At 33.7% G+C, this 21,797-nt stretch overlaps 1 protein-coding gene across 1 annotated transcript in view; it reads left to right on the top strand.

Annotated features, from left to right (window-relative positions):
* Positions 1 to 18,873, top strand: part of LOC114337576 (uncharacterized) — a 62,953-nt gene extending 44,080 nt beyond the window's left edge. Inside the window, exon 8 of the mRNA XM_050655306.1 lies at positions 14,695 to 18,873. Coding sequence (XP_050511263.1) covers positions 14,695 to 14,888 — 194 coding nt within the window. The 3' untranslated portion in view covers positions 14,889 to 18,873. The remainder of the gene's footprint in view (positions 1 to 14,694) is intronic.
* Positions 18,874 to 21,797: the final 2,924 nt, after the last annotated feature.

Raw genomic sequence — 21,797 nt, 5'->3', positions numbered from 1 at the left:
TGTCTGTTCGTCCATATCTGTAGGTGAACAAAATTCATCCGTCATATCAGCTGACAAAAAGTTACACGAAGGGTTCAAATATCGACTGCCGGTTCAACTTCCGGTCACTTTTTGTGAAAAATTAGAACTTACGATGTCCAATTGCTTGTTACAATTTTTTTTATAAGTGTTCTACTCTATCTATTCTGACTTTTCATTAACTTACTTAGATCACATATAATTTAATACAGTTTTGATGTCAGGGTCTTCAAAATTTATGTGGTGAGTTCCGGTATGTGATGAATGAAAAACGACTCCATAAGCAGAAGAAAAAAGTGTTCTCAAGACCTAAGACAATACATCGACTCACAAGAGCGTTGTGACAGTAGCAAAAATTCGAGTTGGGGTTCTAATTACTTTCTCATGCGGCTTACTCTCCTGACTTGGCCCCCTCCGATTATTAAGTGTTCCCAAATCTGAAGAAATGATGGGCGAGTCACAAAGTTTCACAAAAAAGCGAATATTTCGCGAAATGAACGTCAGATCGAAAAACTAAAAAATGCGTGTTCAATATTTTTCAAAAGTCTATCGAATGATACCAAAAACGAACCCCCACGGAAAGGGGTGAGGAGTAAATTAAAAATTTTAAATACGAACCCTGCGATATTTCGCGAAATGAACATCAGAGTGCCAGTGTGTGCTTTTTTTCTGGGGATGAGTCCCACCCCCTTCTCGAGTGTGAAAAAATATAGGTCCAAATAAGTCCGTAAGTGGATAAACTAATTAAATTCCTTGTAACTTTTGTTTTTAGATGGTTTTTCGCAAATAAATCAAAAAGTAAGTATTTGATCGAAAAACTATTCCTAGCAAATATAAAGCTTATAAAACAGTAAAAAAAATGATGTATGTATGAAGTCTGGACACACAATAAAAACAGAGTTGGAGCTAATCAAAAGTTGGTTCTTATTCGTCAAATTCCAAATCGACTAGTTCAACGTAAAATGTCCAAAAAATAACGCACTTTTCGGGGAAAACCCGCCACAAATTTTTTAAAGAGTTTAAAAAAAGTTTTATTTTTGTTATATAAAAAGTATCTATTCTATCACCATCAGCATCAAAAGTAGACCGGGCAGTATCGTCGCCCCCGCTAGCGAAATTATTCCGATTCGATTTTTTTGCACAAACTTACTCAAAAAGAGGTCCTTATAACATATCCAAAGGGTGCCGGGCGGTGCATTGGTCGAAAAATTGTTTAAAAAATTTTTTTGAAACAAATTCACAAAAACAATTTTTTCATTTCGAACAATTTTTTTTAGATAACTTGTGTCATTCTGGGCAAAAAAGGTGTCTTGCCATTTTTGTTTAAAATTGATTGTTGTCGAGTTATATGCGATTAAAAATTTGAAAAATGCGAAAATGGCCATTTTTAAGTCTTAATAACTCGATTAAAAGTTATTATTATGAAATTAAAAAGTGAGCAGATCAAGTTTCAAACCCTTGCTTCAAGGTCCTTAAGAGATTTTTGTCATTATTTTATTACAAAGCTGTTATTTTTAATTATTAATAATTAGCGCTATAGTCCCGGATTTATCGTCGCCCCTGTTAGTGAAATTATTCCGATTCGATTTTTTTGCACAAACTTACTCAAAAAGAGGTCCTTATAACATATTCACAAGGTGGCGTGGTCGAAAAATTGTTTAAACAATTTTTTAAACAAATCCACAAAAATAATTTTTTCACTTTGAACAATTTTTTTTTAGATAATTTTGGACATTCTGAACAAAAAAGGTCTCTTGTCAATTTTCTCTAAAATTGATTGTTGTCGAGTTATACGCGATTTAAAACCTGAAAAATGCGAAAATGGCCATATAACTCGACAAAAATCAATTTTAGAGAAAAATCTCAAGATACCTTTTTTGCTCAGAATAACCCAACTTATCTAAAAAATCGTTCGTAATGAAAAAATTATTTTTGTGAATTTGTTTAAAAAATTGTTTAAGGTGATACAGTAGCGATCAACAGGTAGCCAAAACGCGTTCCAAGATTGCGGCTGTAATTTTGAATATTTTTTCAAGATATTTGGCACACGTATCCGTAATATAATAAAGAATGGCGATACAGAGCCCAATTTGAAAAATATATTAGGTAATATTTGAAAATTATTCTGTAATTAAATACAATATTAAAAAAACGAGCCTGTACCGCCATTAAGAAGAACAAAAAATACACTTTCTTCAAATAAACTTTTTTATCCGATGCCTAGATTTTGTGTCATTTTGGAACTACTAAAATGTTTTATTTCATTAGTCCAAAACAAAATTTAAATTTTTTAATTCGACAAAATATTTCCACGCACAGGCTGTGGTCTGTATTAATTCGAGAACCAAGAGAGACAGCTCATTAACCGCCTTTCATTTTTTCTTAGAAAATAAACGATCTCTACACAAAGTACTTATAGGATAATACGCCGCCGTTATGAAATGATTGTAGGATGTTAAAATGACGAAGGATGTTTTACCCGGAAATCCGAATTTTATATACTTTTGTTATATTTAATACCCTAATAGCACACGACGTCCTTTGGACGTCCAAAATAGGTCAATTTTTGGTCCTAACGTCCATGGACCATAAACGGACGTCCTTTGGACGTCCGACGCTGGACGTACTTCGGGTGTACTAAATATGTACGTCCTTTGGACGTCCGGCGTTGGACGTCCGGCGTTGGACGTCCTTCAGGTGGACTAAATATGTACGTCCTTTGGACGTCCGGCGTTGGACGTCCTTCGGGTGGACTAAATATGTACGTCCTTCGGACGTCCGGTGTTGGACGTCCTTCGGGTGGAATAAATATGAACGTCCTTTGGACGTCCGTACTCGGACGAAATACGGACCTTTTCCAATCGTCCATATTGGACATATTCTACCAATAAGGGGATTAAACAGCAAAATTATTTAATAAAATATTAACTTAATTATGTTAATAAAATAGTTTAAATGGAAAAGATTATAAATCATATTTAATTCTAAACTGTATATGTAGTTTAATATCTAATACATGTTTTTGTTTTTATGTAAAGTGTGAAAATCTGATCGGTAAATTATTCGTTATGTCCACTCTACATCAACAATAAATTGAACAAGAAATTGACTAAGTTATTCAAGGCCAAATTTGACGAGTACAAAATGTATGATTTGTAAAAGAAAATGAAGGAATTTGATGAAATAGAACAATTGGATATGTTTTATTTTGTCAAATTTCTTTATTTTCTGTTTATTCACGGCAAAATTGGAAGTAGAATTGTGTTTTGTATAAGCCAAATTTGACCTTGAATAACTTGTCGTCAATTTCTTGTTCAATTATTGTTGATGTAAAGTGGACTTTATAATGTTTTATTATTCCCGTTACCAAGATGATAGAAGTTTGGTGGTTAATTCTAATAAGCAAAAATATAATTTTTATCAATGTATCCTTACTACAGATGAATATTGAGAGCATCTTTTTGAAGTTGAGCGTACGTGTGCCCAAAATAGGTCCAGTTTTAGTCCTAATGCGGATGGACTATAAATGAACGTCCTTCGGACGTCCGACGTTGGACGTACTTACGTGTTGAATAAATATGAACGTCCTTTGGACGTCCATTGGACGTCCGTGCTCGGACGTCCGTTGGACATTGACATCGATCCGTGAGCGTCATCTGCAAAGAAGAAAATCACAAGCCAGGACAACCAATCCAAATAGTGAGTGTTTCAAACTTTTGTGTTGTGTTGTCAAAAGTTTATTTAATTATTTATGTTTTTCCTTACATACTTACATATTTTTTCAAGCTTTTTGGTATATTTTTCATATTTTTTACTATATTTCGATAAAAAAATTCTTCGCAGTTTTATCCTAATCAACATCATCATCATTCTATCCAAAAAGGCAAATCGCCAAAATCGCAATTTTATCATAATATGATATGTATATTTGCATTTTACCACATTTTTTCGATGTTTTGAAACATTTTTGTATATCTTTTGTGTATCTATCTATATTTTGTATATCACCCCTCCTCGGGGTGAAACTCACCCCCCAAATTCACATACTAATTTGTAAGTACACATACTTTGTAACAATGGAATAAAGGTTGCTTAATATTAATCAGTTTATCGAAGTCCAGACTTATTTTGAACGTTTTTCACCCCAGAGAAAGAGTGAAACTCACCCCAGGGCAATAGCACACATTGGCACAATATCACTTTTTTTCTTTGGCATGTTAGCTATGCGTATGCCAAATTTCATGTCAATCCTTTAAAATTTACAGCAAAAACCATCAAAGAATGTAGTAATACTTGTTTTCATGAAGTCGGTGATAGAGTTTGACAAATCTTTATGGTTGTTAAATATCTTTTAATTTGTGTATTCGATTTTTAAAGGTAGGTACTATATACGTCCATTTCGCACAATAAAAAATAAGCTTCGACCCAACATCCCAAAAACCAGCTCTACTATTAATTGTACTCGTATAAATAAGTGTATAATATGTACCTACCTACTTATTTATTGTATTCATTTATAGACCTGGATCCCGCGTAATAAAAAAAGTTGATTAACAGCAAGCTGAAAATTTGTTAATAGCTTCACGGTGTCTAGTCGGACAAACTTTGATGTACGGGAATACTGGAACCGGGGAAGTTTTAATTGTGGAACAGGTTAAAAATTTGGAACATCAGACTACCGAAAACTTTCCATGTATTTTGTCGGACAGAACTTCCAATTGATTTGTTACCATTTCATTAAACTCTTATGCAAAAATCAGACTGCGTACCAGTCTACTTTTATTCTCTTAATATTTTTACTTAAAAAAAGTGTACTACAATCATCTCGCTAAACTTAATATAACTGTTTTCGAGATAAACCCATTTTAAATCTGCGATATAACATAATTTTTTGCATAATATTGTAGTTAAATCCGAAAAATCAACTTAAAACCATAATAATAATTGTGCCAATTCTCATTTATGTCATTTATATTTTTGGAGATTTTTATGGTTTATAAGTTATTTTTCGAGTTTAGCGAGACGAATGTAGTATATATTTTTTAAGTAATAATATTAAGAGAATAAAAGTTTTGATTCGAAAAGTATATGTAATGTAGAGTTCCCTCAGCGATGTGATATAATATTATTACAGTATAGCTCCCCGTGCATGACAAGCTTATGGAGGTAGCCCATATAGCCTAGGCTATAATATTATTAAAAAAATCACTTAGATGGGACAATGGCTTTAGGAAATTCGAGACATCAAAAATGGCCCATTTTTAAGGTGGTGCGTTAATTTCTTGGAGAAATGTAATTATAATTTAATGTAAATAATCTAATATCCAATAATTGTAAATTAATATAAGATGTAATATAAGTTCCTTAAAAAATATATTTTTTATTTCCCACAATACATTCTCCACAGGTATAAATATCGTCTCTAGACGTCCACCGAACGTCCTCCCAGGACGTTAGATGGATGATCGGCAGCAATACATTGGACCAAACTGGGACGTCCTATGAAGGCCCAATTGACGTCCACCGAACGTCCCTTCGGACGTTAGGTGGACCTCCATTGGGCGTTTGGCAACGTGGAATTTGGACCAAAATTGGACGTCCTGTTAAGGTCCAATTCACGTCCCCTAAGACGTCCGATTAAGATCCAATTTACTCCGATTAAGGTCCAATTTACGTCCAATTAAGGTCCCATTTACGTCCGATTAAGGTCCAATTTACGTCCGATTAAAGTCCAATTTACGTCCGATTAAGGTTCAATTTACGTCCGATTAAGGTCCAATTTACGTCCGATTAAGGTTCAATTTACGTCCGATTAAGGTCCAATTTACGTCCGATTAGGGTCCAATTTACGTCCCCTAGGACGTCCGATTAAGGTCCAATTTACGTCCGATTAAGATCCAATATATGTCCCCTCGGACATTAGATGGACGTCCAATGGACGTTCGGTAGCGCGACATATGGACCAAAATAGGACGTATAAAGGACGTTCCTCGGACGAAAACGGACGTCCAATGGACAAACGGACGTCCAATGGACGTCCCTAAAGTCCGTGAAGGACGTCCATTGGACGTCCTTGTGCTATTAGGGTAGGTACCTACCTATAATTCTGGTGATTTTTTAAATCCTCTATTGTTAAGAGAATTTACACCTTTAGCCAAAGTTTTACGATTTTCTAACGGAAATTAACAAGTTATTTTAAATACGCACCAATTATCGATGTTGAAAGGAGTTTTTCAAGTTATAAAAATATTTTGTCTGATCAAAGAATATGTTTCCTCGTAAAGAATTTGGAAAAACACATTGTAGTGAATTATAATCGAAGATATATTTATAGTGATATTGTTGTTTTATTTTAAATAGGTAACTATTGGTAGCAGTTTTTGTAAAAACTGTGAATAAATTGCATATATAAAAAATGATTTTATTTGAAAAATAATAAATAAGATTACTAAATAAGACAGAAAATTTGTGGTTTCCCGAAATGCGCATTTTTTGAATTTTTGTGCATATCTTGCGCATATTTCGTAATTTTTTACCGCATATATATGCGAATATTTCATCAAAATTGATCGCATATAAATCCGCTCCCTAGTCATTGTATTCTGTTGGCTGATTCCAATGATTTGAGCCGCCGTACGACACGTTGGGACCAATGGGAGTGAAGATACGTAACTAATACCTATCAAGAGGTTTACTCAAACTTCTTTTCTGTACTTATACCTACCACTCGGTATAAGTACAAAAAAGAAGTTTGTGTAAACCTTTGCACAACTGTGTAAATACTAAAGAAAAATCTAAAATATTAAAAAAAAATAGTGGAATCCGTTAATCTGTTCTCGAAAAAATTAGCTATGAAAATGAGCATAATTTTCTATATCCCTAACTTTTGACGAGCAGTTTAGCTTAAATGGGGAAAAGCGGTAAGCTTAGACCAAACACCAGTAGGAGGCATTCAATTAATTGAGGAAAAAAATTAAATGGATAACAATATTCATTTCAGTTATAGAAAAGGCATTGCCCCGCTAGAATGGTTGAAATCACAAGTTACAATTAATAGTCCTACAAAAAAGACAGGCGCTTGAAAGTGATAAGACCATTGAACAATAAGCCTGCGAACTGCCTTTTAAACACATTCTTAAAAATAATCCATAACACAATTTAAAAAAGGTTTGTTAAGAAATTCTTTTATAGACTTCAGAAATTCAACAACTTCTCCTGATTATGTTTAAAAAACGTACGGAATGCACTAAATGAAAAAAGAAGAAAAATATTAATCATACCGTTATACTCTAATATATTGTTACGTTGAATATTTGATGCTTCCCTGTAGAGTATAAAACGGACAGTTGTGTTTTTCCCGTGAGCTGCCTTGTTTAGTCTTCTTTGTCGTTCTATTCGTTAAATCCTATCCTCTCAAGTCACAGCGTCAGAAAGCAGTGGGTATATGCAGTGAACGGGAGGCCTATGTCGAGCAGTGAACGTTGGGGCCCTTTCGCGTTTATCATATGTAGAGAAGTCGCTTGTCAAAAACTGGACGTATGTAATCGTATTCTATTTGTTAAATACTCTCACCTAATATGTCATACCATGTGTGTTAATCCATTTTATTTCTACAATTTTAAAGTGTTATTACATGCCGTCATTTTCATTTGTCTACACCATCTTATTCTGCCAGTTAAATCCCATCATTTCAGACGCTGTACGTCACGATTGAACCAATAGAACCGTAGATACAAGACTAAGGCCCTTTTGACATGATGCTGTAATTGATTTTCATACGTCATTGTATTATATTAGTCAAATCCAGTTATTTTAGGTGCTGTACGCCACGATTGGACCAATAGGAGCGAAGATACGTAAATAAGGCCCTTTTGACATATTGCTGTATTTGATTTTTCTGTGTCATTGTATTCTGTTCATTAAACCCTACCATTTGAGCTGCTGTACGTCACAATTGGACCAATAGGACTAGATATACATAACTAGGGCCCTTTTGACTTGTTGCTGTATTTGATTTTTCTGTGTCATTGTATTTTATTTGTCAAGTCCTATTATTTGAGATGCCGTACGTCACGATTGGTCTTATAGGACCGAAGATACGCGACTAAGGCCCTTTTGACATGAGGTTGTATTTGATTTTTCTCTCATTGTATTCTGTTTGTCAAATCCTATCATTTGAGGTGCTATACATCACGATTGGACCAACAGGACCGAAGATACATAACTAAGGCCTTTTTGACAAATTGCTTGTTTGATTTTTCTGTGTCATTGTCTTCTATGATGTCTAAGGCATATCTCTGATATGCCCTATTTTTAAATTGGACTTCGTAAGTCCAAGGTTTTCACCCACAAGCTTTTATTTGACACCTCATTTGTCATTCTACCCGGTATAATGGCGGAGGAGTTATATTGGCTGTCGTACGGACCGACAGAAAGAGTACCCAGCTCAAATATCTCACCTTTAGTACCATCCTTGGATTATAAGCTTTCATTTGACACCTCATTTATTATTATAGCTGGTATAATGATAGAGGAGTTACATTCGCGGTCGGACGGACCCACCGACAGACCGCCTAGGTCAAATATCTCACCTTTAGTACCATCCTTGTATTACCAGCTTACATTTGACACCTTATTTGTCATTCTACCTGGTATAATGACGGAGAAGTTATATTCGCGGTCGTACGGACCGACAGAAAGATTGTCAAGGCCAAATATCTCACATTTAGTACCATCCTTGGATTATAAGCTTTCATTTGACACCTTATTTATTATTCTACTTGGTATAAAGACGCAGAAGTTATAGTCGCGGTCGTACGGACCGGCGGAAAGACAGCTTAGGTCAAATCGCTCACCTTTAGTACCATCATTGGATTATCAGCTTTCATTTGACACCTCATTTGTCATTCTACTTGGTATAAAGACGCAGAAGTTATAGTCGCGGTCGTACGGACCGGCGGAAAGACAGCCTAGGTCAAATCGCTCACCTGTAGTACTATCATTGGATTATTAGCTTTCATTTGACACCTCATTTGTCATTCTACCTGGTATAACGACGGAGGGGTTATATGCGCGGTCGTACGGACCGACGGAAGGACAGCCTGGGTCAAATATCTCACCTTTAGTACCATCCTTGGAATATAAGCTTTCATTTGACACCTCATTTGTCATTCTACCTGGTATAATGACGGAGAAGTTATATTCGCGGTCGTACGGACCGACAGAAAGATTGCCTAGGCCAAATATCTCACCTTTAGTACCATCCTTGGATTATAAGCTTTCATTTGACACCTCATTTATCATTCTACCTGGTATAATGATTGAGGAGTTATACTCGCGGTCGGACGGACCGACGGACAGACCATGTAGGTCAAATATCTCACCTTTAGTACCATCCTTGGAATATCAGCCTTCATTTGACACCTCATTTCTCATTCTACATGGTATAATGACGGAGGAGTTATATTCCCGGTCGTACGGACCGTCGGAAAGACAGCCTAGGTCAAATATCTCACCTTTATTACCATCCTTGGAATATAAACTTTCATTTGACACCTCATTTGTCATTCTACCTGGTATAATGATGGAGGAGTTATATTGGCGGTCGGAGGGACCGGCGCACAGATCGCCTAAGTTAAATATCTCACCTTTAGTACCATCCTTGTATTATAAGCTTTCTTTTGACACCTCATTTGTCATTCTACCTGGTATAATGACGGAGGAGTTATATTCGCGGTCGGAGGGACCGACGGAAAGACAGCCTAGGTCAAATATCTCACCTTTAGTACCATCCTAGGATTATCAGCTTTCATTTGACACCTCATTTGTCATTCTACCTGGTATAATGACGGATAAGTTATATTCGCGGTCGGAGGGACCGAGTCACAGACCGCCTAAGTCAAATATCTCACCTTTAGTACCATCCTTGTATTATAAGCTTTCTTTTGACACCTCATTTGTCATTCTACCTGGTATAATGACGGAGGAGTTATATTTGCGGTCGGAGGGACCGACGGAAAGACAGCCTAGGTCAAATATCTCACCGTTAGTACCATCCTTGGATTATATGCTTTCATTTGACACCTCATTTGTCATTCTACCTGGTATAATGATGGAGGAGTTATATTCGCGGTCGTAAAGACCGACGGACAGACCGCCAAGGTCAAATATCTCACCTTTAGTACCATCCTTGGATTATCAACTTTCATTTGATACCTTATTTGTCATTCTAGCTGGTATATTGACGGAGGAGTTGTGGTTACAGACAGACGGACAGACGGACGTGGATAATACAAAGTTTTCACATTTTTTCAAAATTGGGTGAAAACAATAAAACATGATGCCAGACTGATTTCTTTATGAAAATAATATATACATTCTCAAATTGTCTATTTTTCGTTGTGAATAATATTGTATTCAACAGTGATGCCAAATTTCTGATGCCAAAATGATTGATAATGAAAGTGGGATATACGTTTTCATGTATATAACGGCAGCGACAAAACGGTAAAACACTGAACTAAATGTATATAATATTTTCACTGTACGATCATTTTGGACTCAAACATTTTATGGAATAAACTTATATAACTTAGTAAGAGGTAAACAAGGAAAGCTGATATATTAAAGTAACATCAAGGAATCAAATCTCTAACTACCGAGCTGATTAGACTTCTGGTAGCAAGTACAGGAATAAAGTTATTAAGGTAGTGTAAAGTGGCATCGATATACAGATGCCACTTTGCAAGACGATGCCAAATCGATGGTAAATGCATAATGTATCGATGCCAAATTGATAGTAGGATGTATATATATATATATATATTATATATATATATATATATATATATATATATATATATATATATATATATATATATATATATATATATATATATATATATATATATATATATGCGGCATAGATATACGCTCCTGCTATGTCTGGGTCTCGAATGTTGTTTTTTGATGGAATGTGTCTAAAGATATTCAACCTCTCATCTTTATTGATAAGCCCAGAGAGGTTGAAGAGGGCGAAACACATTTCTAAGAACAGGTGTTTGGATCTTTGATTCTATTCAAGAAATTTTTCCCAACCTGAAATGGTGGATGTGTGAATTGTTCGTAAGGGGATTTTTCCACATTCTCTATTTCATTTGTTTGATTTAGTTACGTTTGGTCGGTAAACCAATAACTTAGATCTTTTGATCACTGAGTGTGTTTCAAAGATTTACATCTTTTGTGTTTTTGTTTTTCAAACATATATTTTACTTATAGTAATTAGGGAATTAAAACGTGAGGCTGTCATGGTCAGATTATGCGGCATAGATATACGCTCCTGCTATGTCTGGGTCTCGAATGTTGTTTTTTGATGGAATGTGTCTAAAGATTTTCAACCTCTCATCTTTATTGATAAGCCCAGAGAGGTTGAAGAGGGCGAAACACATTTCTAAGAACAGGTGTTTGGATCTTTGATTCTATTCAAGAAATTTTTCCCAACCTGAAATGGTGGATGTGTGAATTGTTCGTAAGGGGATTTTTCCACATTCTCTATTTCATTTGTTTGATTTAGTTACGTTTGGTCGGTAAACCAATAACTTAGATCTTTTGATCACTGAGTGTGTTTCAAAGATTTACATCTTTTGTGTTTTTGTTTTTCAAACATATATTTTACTTATAGTAATTAGGGAATTAAAACGTGAGGCTGTCATGGTCAGATTATGCGGCATAGATATACGCTCCTGCTATGTCTGGGTCTCGAATGTTGTTTTTTGATGGAATGTGTCTAAAGATATTCAACCTCTCATCTTTATTGATAAGCCCAGAGAGGTTGAAGAAGGCGAAACACATTTCTAAGAACAGGTGTTTGGATCTTTGATTCTATTCAAGAAATTTTTCCCAACCTGAAATGGTGGATGTGTGAATTGTTCGTAAGGGGATTTTTCCACATTCTCTATTTCATTTGTTTGATTTAGTTACGTTTGGTCGGTAAACCAATAACTTAGATCTTTTGATCACTGAGTGTGTTTCAAAGATTTACATCTTTTGTGTTTTTGGTTTTCAAACATATATTTTACTTATAGTAATTAGGGAATTAAAACGTGAGGCTGTCATGGTCAGATTATGCGGCATAGATATACGCTCCTGCTATGTCTGGGTCTCGAATGTTGTTTTTTGATGGAATGTGTCTAAAGATATTCAACCTCTCATCTTTATTGATAAGCCCAGAGAGGTTGAAGAGGGCGAAACACATTTCTAAGAACAGGTGTTTGGATCTTTGATTCTATTCAAGAAATTTTTCCCAACCTGAAATGGTGGATGTGTGAATTGTTCGTAAGGGGATTTTTCCACATTCTCTATTTCATTTGTTTGATTTAGTTACGTTTGGTCGGTAAACCAATAACTTAGATCTTTTGATCACTGAGTGTGTTTCAAAGATTTACATCTTTTGTGTTTTTGTTTTTCAAACATATATTTTACTTATAGTAATTAGGGAATTAAAACGTGAGGCTGTCATGGTCAGATTATGCGGCATAGATATACGCTCCTGCTATGTCTGGGTCTCGAATGTTGTTTTTTGATGGAATGTGTCTAAAGATATTCAACCTCTCATCTTTATTGATAAGCCCAGAGAGGTTGAAGAGGGCGAAACACATTTCTAAGAACAGGTGTTTGGATCTTTGATTCTATTCAAGAAATTTTTCCCAACCTGAAATGGTGGATGTGTGAATTGTTCGTAAGGGGATTTTTCCACATTCTCTATTTCATTTGTTTGATATATATATATATATATATATATATATATATATATATATATATATATATATATATATATATATATATCTGTGGTGTTTAATTTTAATATACAGCGTGTCTACGTAATCCATTAACGGCTGAGAAAATAAACAAAGATTTTCGAGACCAATCTATTCATGTAAATTTTATGTCCTTTGTGTGATATTATATTTATTTTCCATAAGATGTGTGCGATGTCGTTTGACCATTTATTTGTTAGATTGCATTAAAACCACATGAATTAAGACTAATTATTTACGAACAAAAAGTATTTTTTCTCATGAAAGGAAAAACAGTTATCTTAAAACTTGTGTATTGACTATACTAAGAGGTCAAAGATATCTATTCTCAGAAAACTTGCCAAAGAACAGCCAAAAATTCAAATAGCCAAAAAGAAAGATTTGGTATACTTATGCCATTCGGGTATGATACCAGAAGCCCACCATAGTTTTTATAAAAATATTTTGGCACAACATGATGTACGAGAACCTGTCAGCAACGGCCACTAAAAATGAAAGAACTATTGACCGATATAGAAAGGTGGCCGGTATTGCCAATTTTTGTAGTCTAGATATACATAATTGGTTTGGGGAATTTTTAAACTGGCCGTTAGTACAGGTGGCCGGTAACACAGGTTTTACTGTAAAAGTAAATGTGTCTACACTTTTTACAATTTTCTCCGTGCAAAACTGTTGTAACTTTGAAATTCTAATACTAAATGTGTAGTGATTAACAATTTTTTCCGTGCAAAAGTGTTGTAACTTTGAAATTCCTAATTTTTTTTGCATTAATATTATTTTATTTAAATTTCTATTTTTGGTCAATGTAATATAGGCTGAAAAGAATTCAAAATCATAATTTAATGTTAATTTTTCTTAAAACTTGTGTCTTATTTCACCGATATTAGCACGAAAATAAAGAAAATCGTCTTTATCTCGAAACTTACTTATTTTGACTTACTGCAGTCTTGCACTGAGGGTGCGATATGTTCATTTTAAACAAAAAAAGCGTGGTTTTGGACGGTTTTTCGCAAATAACCCAAAAAGGAAGTATTTTATCGAAAAAAGTATTCCTGGCAAAAGATATAGCTTATAAAAAAGTGAAATAAATGGTGTATGCTTGAAGTCTGTTGACCCAGTAGAAGCAGAGTTGTATCTAATGAGGACTAGGTTCTTCTTCGTCAAATTTCAAATCGAATATTTCGACGTGAATTAACCAAAAAACGGAGCAATTTTTAGGGAAAACTAATTATAACTTTTTTAAAGTGTTTAAAAAAAGTTTATTTTGGTTTTTTAAAAGAACTTCTATTATTAGTAGTAAATGAGTTACACTAAAAATATTGTTGCTTCCTTTTATATTTTGGTAAAAAGAATCGCGAAAATCACCTCCTAATTAGCATCCCAAATAAAATTAATCGTTACCGCTTCACAAGTTACTTTGCTTATGTATTCTTTATAATGATCTATAAGTTTCATTGGTTCAAACTGTTCAGTTTTGAATAAAAATTGGTTTTAAACTAAAAAAAAATTGTGATTTTGAAAAAAAATTTCTTTTTTTTCAAAATAACTTAAAAATTATTAGTAATACCAAAAATCTCAAAGGGTAATAAAATGTACGTTTTACTTTTCTGATTATTTTGGATTTTTTTGTTTTCCGAAACGAAACATCTACATCCTAAACATTAGTGTGAGGACTGAATTATGTGCCATGTTTAACAATGTCGTCATTATTAATTATATCCCAGAAATATACTGTATTTTCTGTCTAGATTATTATACTTGATTTTAAATAATTTCATATCATAATATCATAATTATCAAAACACCACAAACACTATTTAATAATATGTTACCGTTTAATTAAACTTGATTTTTGTTCTAGGGACTGCCTCAAGGTACCATCAGCACACTCCTCAAAGGACTCCGCACATAACTCCTGAGGTCAGCCCGCAGATAACTCCACAGCCTACTCGCGCTCAAAATTCTTTGGAGACTGATCCGGATCGAGCCGGTTCTGATACGGACGTTAGATTTTCTCAGCACAGTGTACATTTTAGTAATAGTCCACAAAAATAAGACATAAGACGGCAATGAACCCCTAGAGTAGATTAAAGCCGTGATATTTGTGAAAAGTTTAATTATATTATATAAAAATATCGTACAAAACATGATATAGTAATATACACTCACCGGCACAAAATTCCGCCACTCAAAATTTTTGATTAAGTTTGACAATTTATAACTTCATTATTTATACTCCGATTTTCAACATTCTTTCATCAGTTTGTAGGTACATGTTTTCATGTCGTTTGTTAATATTCCAATAATAAAAAAATTTTGCCTAGATAGCATTATACGGGGGTGAATGGAAGCCTTGTATTTTCTCCTAGTTTTAAAAAATTCTGTGGAAAAATGGAATAGCTGATTTTCCCTAATAACACAAAACATTCCAGGAATGTTCCTAGAAGGTACACACAGGACATTGAAAACATTCCTGGAATGTCCCCAAAAGCACACGAACGTCCCTGGAAAGTCCCAGAAAAGTGCTGTGTCAGCATTTTAAACATTCCTTGAATGTCTTGTTGGAACATTCCATGAATGTCTACGAATGTTCTTTGAACATTCACAGTATATTGTTTAGACTGAATGTATTGTTGAAACATTCCATGAATGTTCTTAGGACATTCAAAGTATATTTTTTAGACATTATCTGAAATATATCGTCAGTGATGTGACAATACCTCCTATATGTTTTTTCATGAGTTTTGCAGGAGACGAAAAACATTTTTTACGGTCACCTCCTGTTTTCATACGTAAGTTTTGACTTGTTTTGTAGTAAATAGATAGTTGAATTTACTACAAAACAAATCAAAAAATATATGAAAACACGAGGTGGCCCAAACAAGTTTTTCATCTCCTACAAAATTCATGAAAAAGCAGATAGGAGGTATTGTCACATCACCGACGATATACCAGAAGTACAGTAGGAAAAATGAAAGAATACCCATGAACGAACATATAAAACACGCTGTATTTTCCTGTCACCGTGTCACACAAAAAACTGGTCAGCACAAGTACATGTAGTAATTATTCTTGCACTGGACAATTTTCTTTGTGACACGGTGACAGGAAAATACAGCGTGTTTTATGTTCATTCATGAGTATTCTTTCATTTTTCCGACTGTATATGTAGCCATACCAAATAATACATCCTTGATAAATATAAACATTTTTATTGCACAAAATCTTGTCATATATTTTTTCCATAATCATCACTACGATGACGATTCATTGTATTGAATTGTTCATTAGAATTACAATCTGGTCATAACTCTGACCAATGAGCAATTTTAATTTAACCTAAATTACTACTGTTCCTTAAAATGAAGAGCTTACCCATAGCGTCTCTTATCTAATCTAACAGGCAAACAAGCACTATGCTCTGCTTTTCTAACCGCACTATTCTAACATACACATGCACACAAGCATTATGCTCTGCTTTTCACTATCACTCAAACTAGTTCAAAAGGCTTTGTCCTCTTCAATCTTCTAGTTTGCCCAGTAGTATCCAGGAGCTGGATTTCCTCAATATTCTTGTAGGTACTTACGAAGTTGTTGCTTGTGACTTCCAACTTTACTCCAACTTTAAAAACAAATCCAGCTGTAAAATATTTATGTGCCTGAAGGCTTTTGTATGCTTTCATCTATAATATCTATAATAGTAATTTGGTGGAATGCACTTTATGGTAAAATTCAATTCTGACTGAATTGTATATGGATCTAAATCCCCAATTATTTTCAGCTTCAATAAATATCTAAAACAATAAAAGAAATAATGGTATTGCTTGCAAAATTCATCAATATTGATAAATATCAGAGAAAAATTAACATTGATACAAATTGTTTGCCCTACCTTTCTCCAAACATCTGGTGTCTCCAATAATAATTTCCTTAAATAATCACTTTGCAGTGTGGTAAAGTTTATAAAGTTCACAAAATACAGCAAACGAAATTAAAATGAATCCAAAATATGACGATAAACAGTGAAATGATGAAATGAAATGATATTACAAACATAACCTCTGTAACCTGTATGCCATGCCAACCAGAACCAGAAGTCACGTGGTTTGGATTGCCTAAATACATATACACGCGCAGCAAATTTGAAAATGAATGCAAATTGAATAGTAAATGGCCTCTCTTAAAATATAGGACATTGGTAGTATGTTCATAGAATGTCTTGTGGTAACATTCCACGAATAACTTAATCAGATATTCACCGAATGTTCCTTGAATGTCCAGTACATTCAAACATTAATAGAACTTTGATAGTACATTCCTGGAATGTTTTGTGTTGTTAGGGTTGTTTCATAGTCCTGTCATAATATCCCAGAGGCATCAGTAAAATTTTGTTTTTTGAATTTTCCGAATATCGCTTTTTTTTTGGAAGAGCTGTACCATTTTTTGTAAATAAAAACACTGATTGACTCATAAAATAGAGATTGAATTGATAAGATTAGAATGGCCCGCATGCAGCCCAGATCTCATTCCTATTTAGCATTTATGGGATGATTTAAAAGAGCTATTCGGCGTCATCGTGGGCCTCCGGAAAATTTGGTAGTTATGTCCCTGGTAGAGAAGTATCGAGCTACTCCCCAGGCAAGGATAACACATCTTTATTCGATGCTAAACAGATTGCGAGCAATCGTTGCTGCAAGAGGTGGACATACCTGCTATTGAATTGTTTTGTTTTGTTGCTAATTTTGTTTTGTTTTGTTAATTTTAGTGCGCTTGATATGTTTAATCAAATAAACTTTCAAAGCAGTGTTTTATTTACAGCTCTTACAAGAAAAGAGATATTCGGATAATTCAAAAAACAAAACTTTGGTGATACCTCCAGAATAATACAAAAATAGTATGAAACAAAATGAGCCATCCAATTTTTCCACAGAATTTTTTAAAATTAGAAGAAAAAAAATTTTGTTACCGGAATAATAACAAAAGGCATCAATACATGTACCTACAAACTGATGCAAGAATCTTCAAAATCGGAGCACAATTAATAAAGTTATAGATTGTCAAACTTAATCAAAAATTTTGGGTGGCGGAATTTTGTGCCGGTGAGTGTAGTATACGATATTTCAAACTATGTGCAAAAACTCTGTACAGATACAGTGCGAGCTTAAAGTATGGAACCATAAAGCTATCTGTGACACCCTGTATGGTATATTAACAAAATATTGGTTATGTATATTAGATGGACTAACGATTTATAATTTTATATTTGCGACGGTGCCAAATGTACAGTTTCTGAGATATACGATTAACATGCGTTTTTTTAAGTAATACCAACCGTACATTTTACAATCTTCTGTTTTCATTTTACAATCTTGACCCCTCATATGAAGAGTACAGGGAAAAACAAGGAATGTCACATTTTATACATATTGAGATAAAGACCAATAAAGGTTTAATTTTTATGATATCAAAAACTACTTAGGAGATTCCTAGCAGAATTATAGCAATTCTTATTCTATAATCTTAATATAATATGGATCTATATTAACTTATTAATTTACTAATGCACCAAAAAACTGCCAACATTCCTTACTTTTGTTCATTGGCGTGCGTGCGTTTTAACAAAACCAACATATTATACGGGGTGTCACAAATATCTTTGTGTTTTCATACTTTAGGTAAGCACTGTATAAATATAAAAATATCGTGACTCCAAATCCTAAGACGTTAGTTTACAAACATAATATCTTTTTTAATACAATGATATTTCGTCATCACTTCATTGTCACAGTTAGTAAGTTAGCGGTTAGTAATAGAGCTAAAATCTGCCAGACGAATAAGAGAGCACTCCAAAAAAAGAATATTATATCATGATATTTTGTAAATACTCAAAGGAATATTGTAATTAAACTTTTCAGGAAATGAAATGGCAATAAAGGTTGTAACTTTGACAATGTTACCATTGTGTATGACTGATGTTATCTTTAGGATATGTAGAGAAACCAAATATCTTTAATACTCGTATATTATATGGTGACTAAAATATTGTAATTATTACCGCACATGCAAAATGAATACACTTCTTTAAGTTATGTAAGATACGCAATAAGAATAACATAGATCTCAGCAGTAGGTTGAAAAAATTGATTAAATATTTAGGGATATTAGTTTTCTTTCATAAGACTCAAAATGATGCAAGTGAAAACACCAGAAATGGAGATAAAATACAATGAACAACGAAAACGAACTAAAAGAATCATAAGAGCAAAGAAAAGAAAGTACAACGAAGACAAATTAAAATGCATAGAAGAAAACTATAAAAATGGAGAAATTAGAAACTTATAAAAGAAACCTGTATACTACAAAAGCAAAAATGGAAGGAACTTTGTAAGCGACGAAGAAATACTGAACAGATGAAGAGAATACTTCGAAGAGCTTCTAAATGAAATTCCCACAACAGAATATGCAGAAGAAGAAGAACCGAATGAAAATATTGATCAAGAAGAAATACAGGAAAGACCGCCTAATGAAAAAGGCATAAAAGAAATAATAAAGAAACTAAAGAAAAACAAGAACCCAGGTAAGGATGAAGTAACAGCTGAAATGTTTAAATATGGAGGACCAGTACTAATTAAGCATTTGGAAAAGCTGATAAAAGAAATTTGGGAACAAGAACACATACCAAAAGAATGGACTGAAGCCACACTGTGTCCAATTCACAAAAAAGGCGAAAAAAGTTTATGCCATAATTACAGGGGAATAGCCCTACTAAAGTTTGCATATAAAATACTTGCAGTATATATAAAAGACCAGATAACACAAAAAATAGATAATGACATAGGAGAATATCAATGTGGATTCAGAAGAGGACGCAGCACGGTGGATCAAATTTTCCTGCTGCGTGAGATAGAAGCTGAAAGCTACGAATACGAAAAAATCTACAATGGCCCTATTCATTGACTTTAAACAAGCTTTTGACAGAGTTAAATGGAAAGAAATATACAAAGCACTATGTGAAATTGGAATTAGTGAAAAATTAATAAAGATGGTAAAAGTTACACTCAGAGAAACAGAGAACAGGGTTAAAATAAATGGAAAGGAAACAGATAAGTTTAGGGTCAGTGAAGAGGTACGACAAGGAGACCCACTGTCATCATTGTTGTTCAGTATCCTTCTTGAAATGGTCATCAGATAAGCCGAAATTAACAGGACAGGACTTGTATACCAACGAAAACACCAATGCTTGGCATTCACTGATGACATAGTACTAATAGCTAGAAGTACCTAAACAAGAATTAAAAGAAATACTAAAAAGACTAGAGTCGATAGGAAGAAAGAAAGGGATATACATAAATGAAGATAAGACTAAATATATGGAATGACAGAACGAGAATACCCACAAGGACAATATCTGACAATGAACACAGAGGCAAAAATATATGGAGTCGAAGAAGTAGAGAGATGCCAATATCTAGGAGCGACATTCACTAGGAGACCAAATATAAAAGAAGAAATCCAAGCGAGAATTATGGCTGCTAATCGTTGTATCTTTGCTCTAAACAACTTATTAAGAAATAAGAACATATCTAGAGGGGCTAAGATAAGAATATACAAGACAGTGATAAGACCTATAGTATTGTATGCCAATGAAATATGGACGATGAACAAATCCGAGCAAGTCATGCTTAAAATGTGGGAAAGAAAAGTCCTAAGAAAATATTTGGCAGAAAGATATGGAACAGAATGTGGATAAGAAGAGCAAATGTAGAACTGGAGAGGATGTATGGTGAACCAAACATAGTAGGGATCATAAAATCACAAAGACTGATATGGTTGGGACATATCCAAAGGATGCCAAACACGAGACTTCCCAAAAGAATACTAACGGGAGGAATAGGAGGAAAGAAGAAGAAAGGTAGACCGAAAACCAGATGTAAGAAAGGTGTTGAAAAAGACATAGAGGAACTGAAAATCACAAATTGGAAAAATAAAGCAGCAAATAGGAGAGATTGGAAAGGAATAGTAAACCAAGCCATGGCCCTTCTAGGCCTGGAGAGCTAAACTATATATAGTTTTCTTTACTTAGTATTATATCCTCATTAAATATTGGTGATCATTCTTATTATCATGATCAGTGATGCTACAGTCCTACTAGTTGCACCTCGACCTTCCCCAGTCTTCCTCAGTTTTGTTTTTTCATCACCAAATCATTCTTTAAATGGACAGTATCAAATTCTTCATATTTAAAATAAAGGTCTTAAACTACCTATATTAGAATCGATGAAAATTAATAAATTAAGAAATACAGATATATTTCTGAATAATGACCTACTTGAAACAAACAACTTCCCACTCCTCAACCTATTCAGTTAAAGACTTATAAAATGCAGACACACGGTAAAATATATCACTTGAGAAAGACTCTCTGCCGAAACAGGTGAAGTGACATTTACTTATAATAAATTTTGTAGAACTGTTGCAAACAAAAGTTTTTCAGTGTTTTATTGTTAGATAAAATGAACTTCCATCAAGTAACGGTCGAATCTAGCACTCTTGTACATAAAAAATATATACACATGAGGACTATAAAATAATCATAATACAAATATATTTTGATACCAAATATACCAATTGATGCTTACAATAGCATTAAATAATAATTATAATTTCATAAAAGTTTTGATGTCAGAAATACTTTTACGAACATGAAAAATTCAGGGAAATTATAAAAATCGATAGAGGATAAAATCGATACTGCGTGGGATTTTTATAAAATTTTAATTTTCCTAAAATTAAAACTAAATTGGGGAACTTGTAAACTGATAAGGTTATTAGAACAATATTTTCTTTCGCAAAATTACCCTTAAAAGTCATAATTATATTAATAAAAGAATCTGATATTTTTGATTATTAGTTTTCCTTTAGATTTGGTAAACTACATATAAATAATAACAATGTATTATTTTA

Source organism: Diabrotica virgifera, chromosome 7 (genome assembly GCF_917563875.1).
Source record: "Diabrotica virgifera virgifera chromosome 7, PGI_DIABVI_V3a".
Lineage (NCBI taxonomy): Eukaryota > Metazoa > Arthropoda > Insecta > Coleoptera > Chrysomelidae > Diabrotica > Diabrotica virgifera.
The sequence above is the reverse complement of the archived record's forward strand: the minus strand, read 5'-3'. Positions and strand labels throughout refer to the sequence as shown.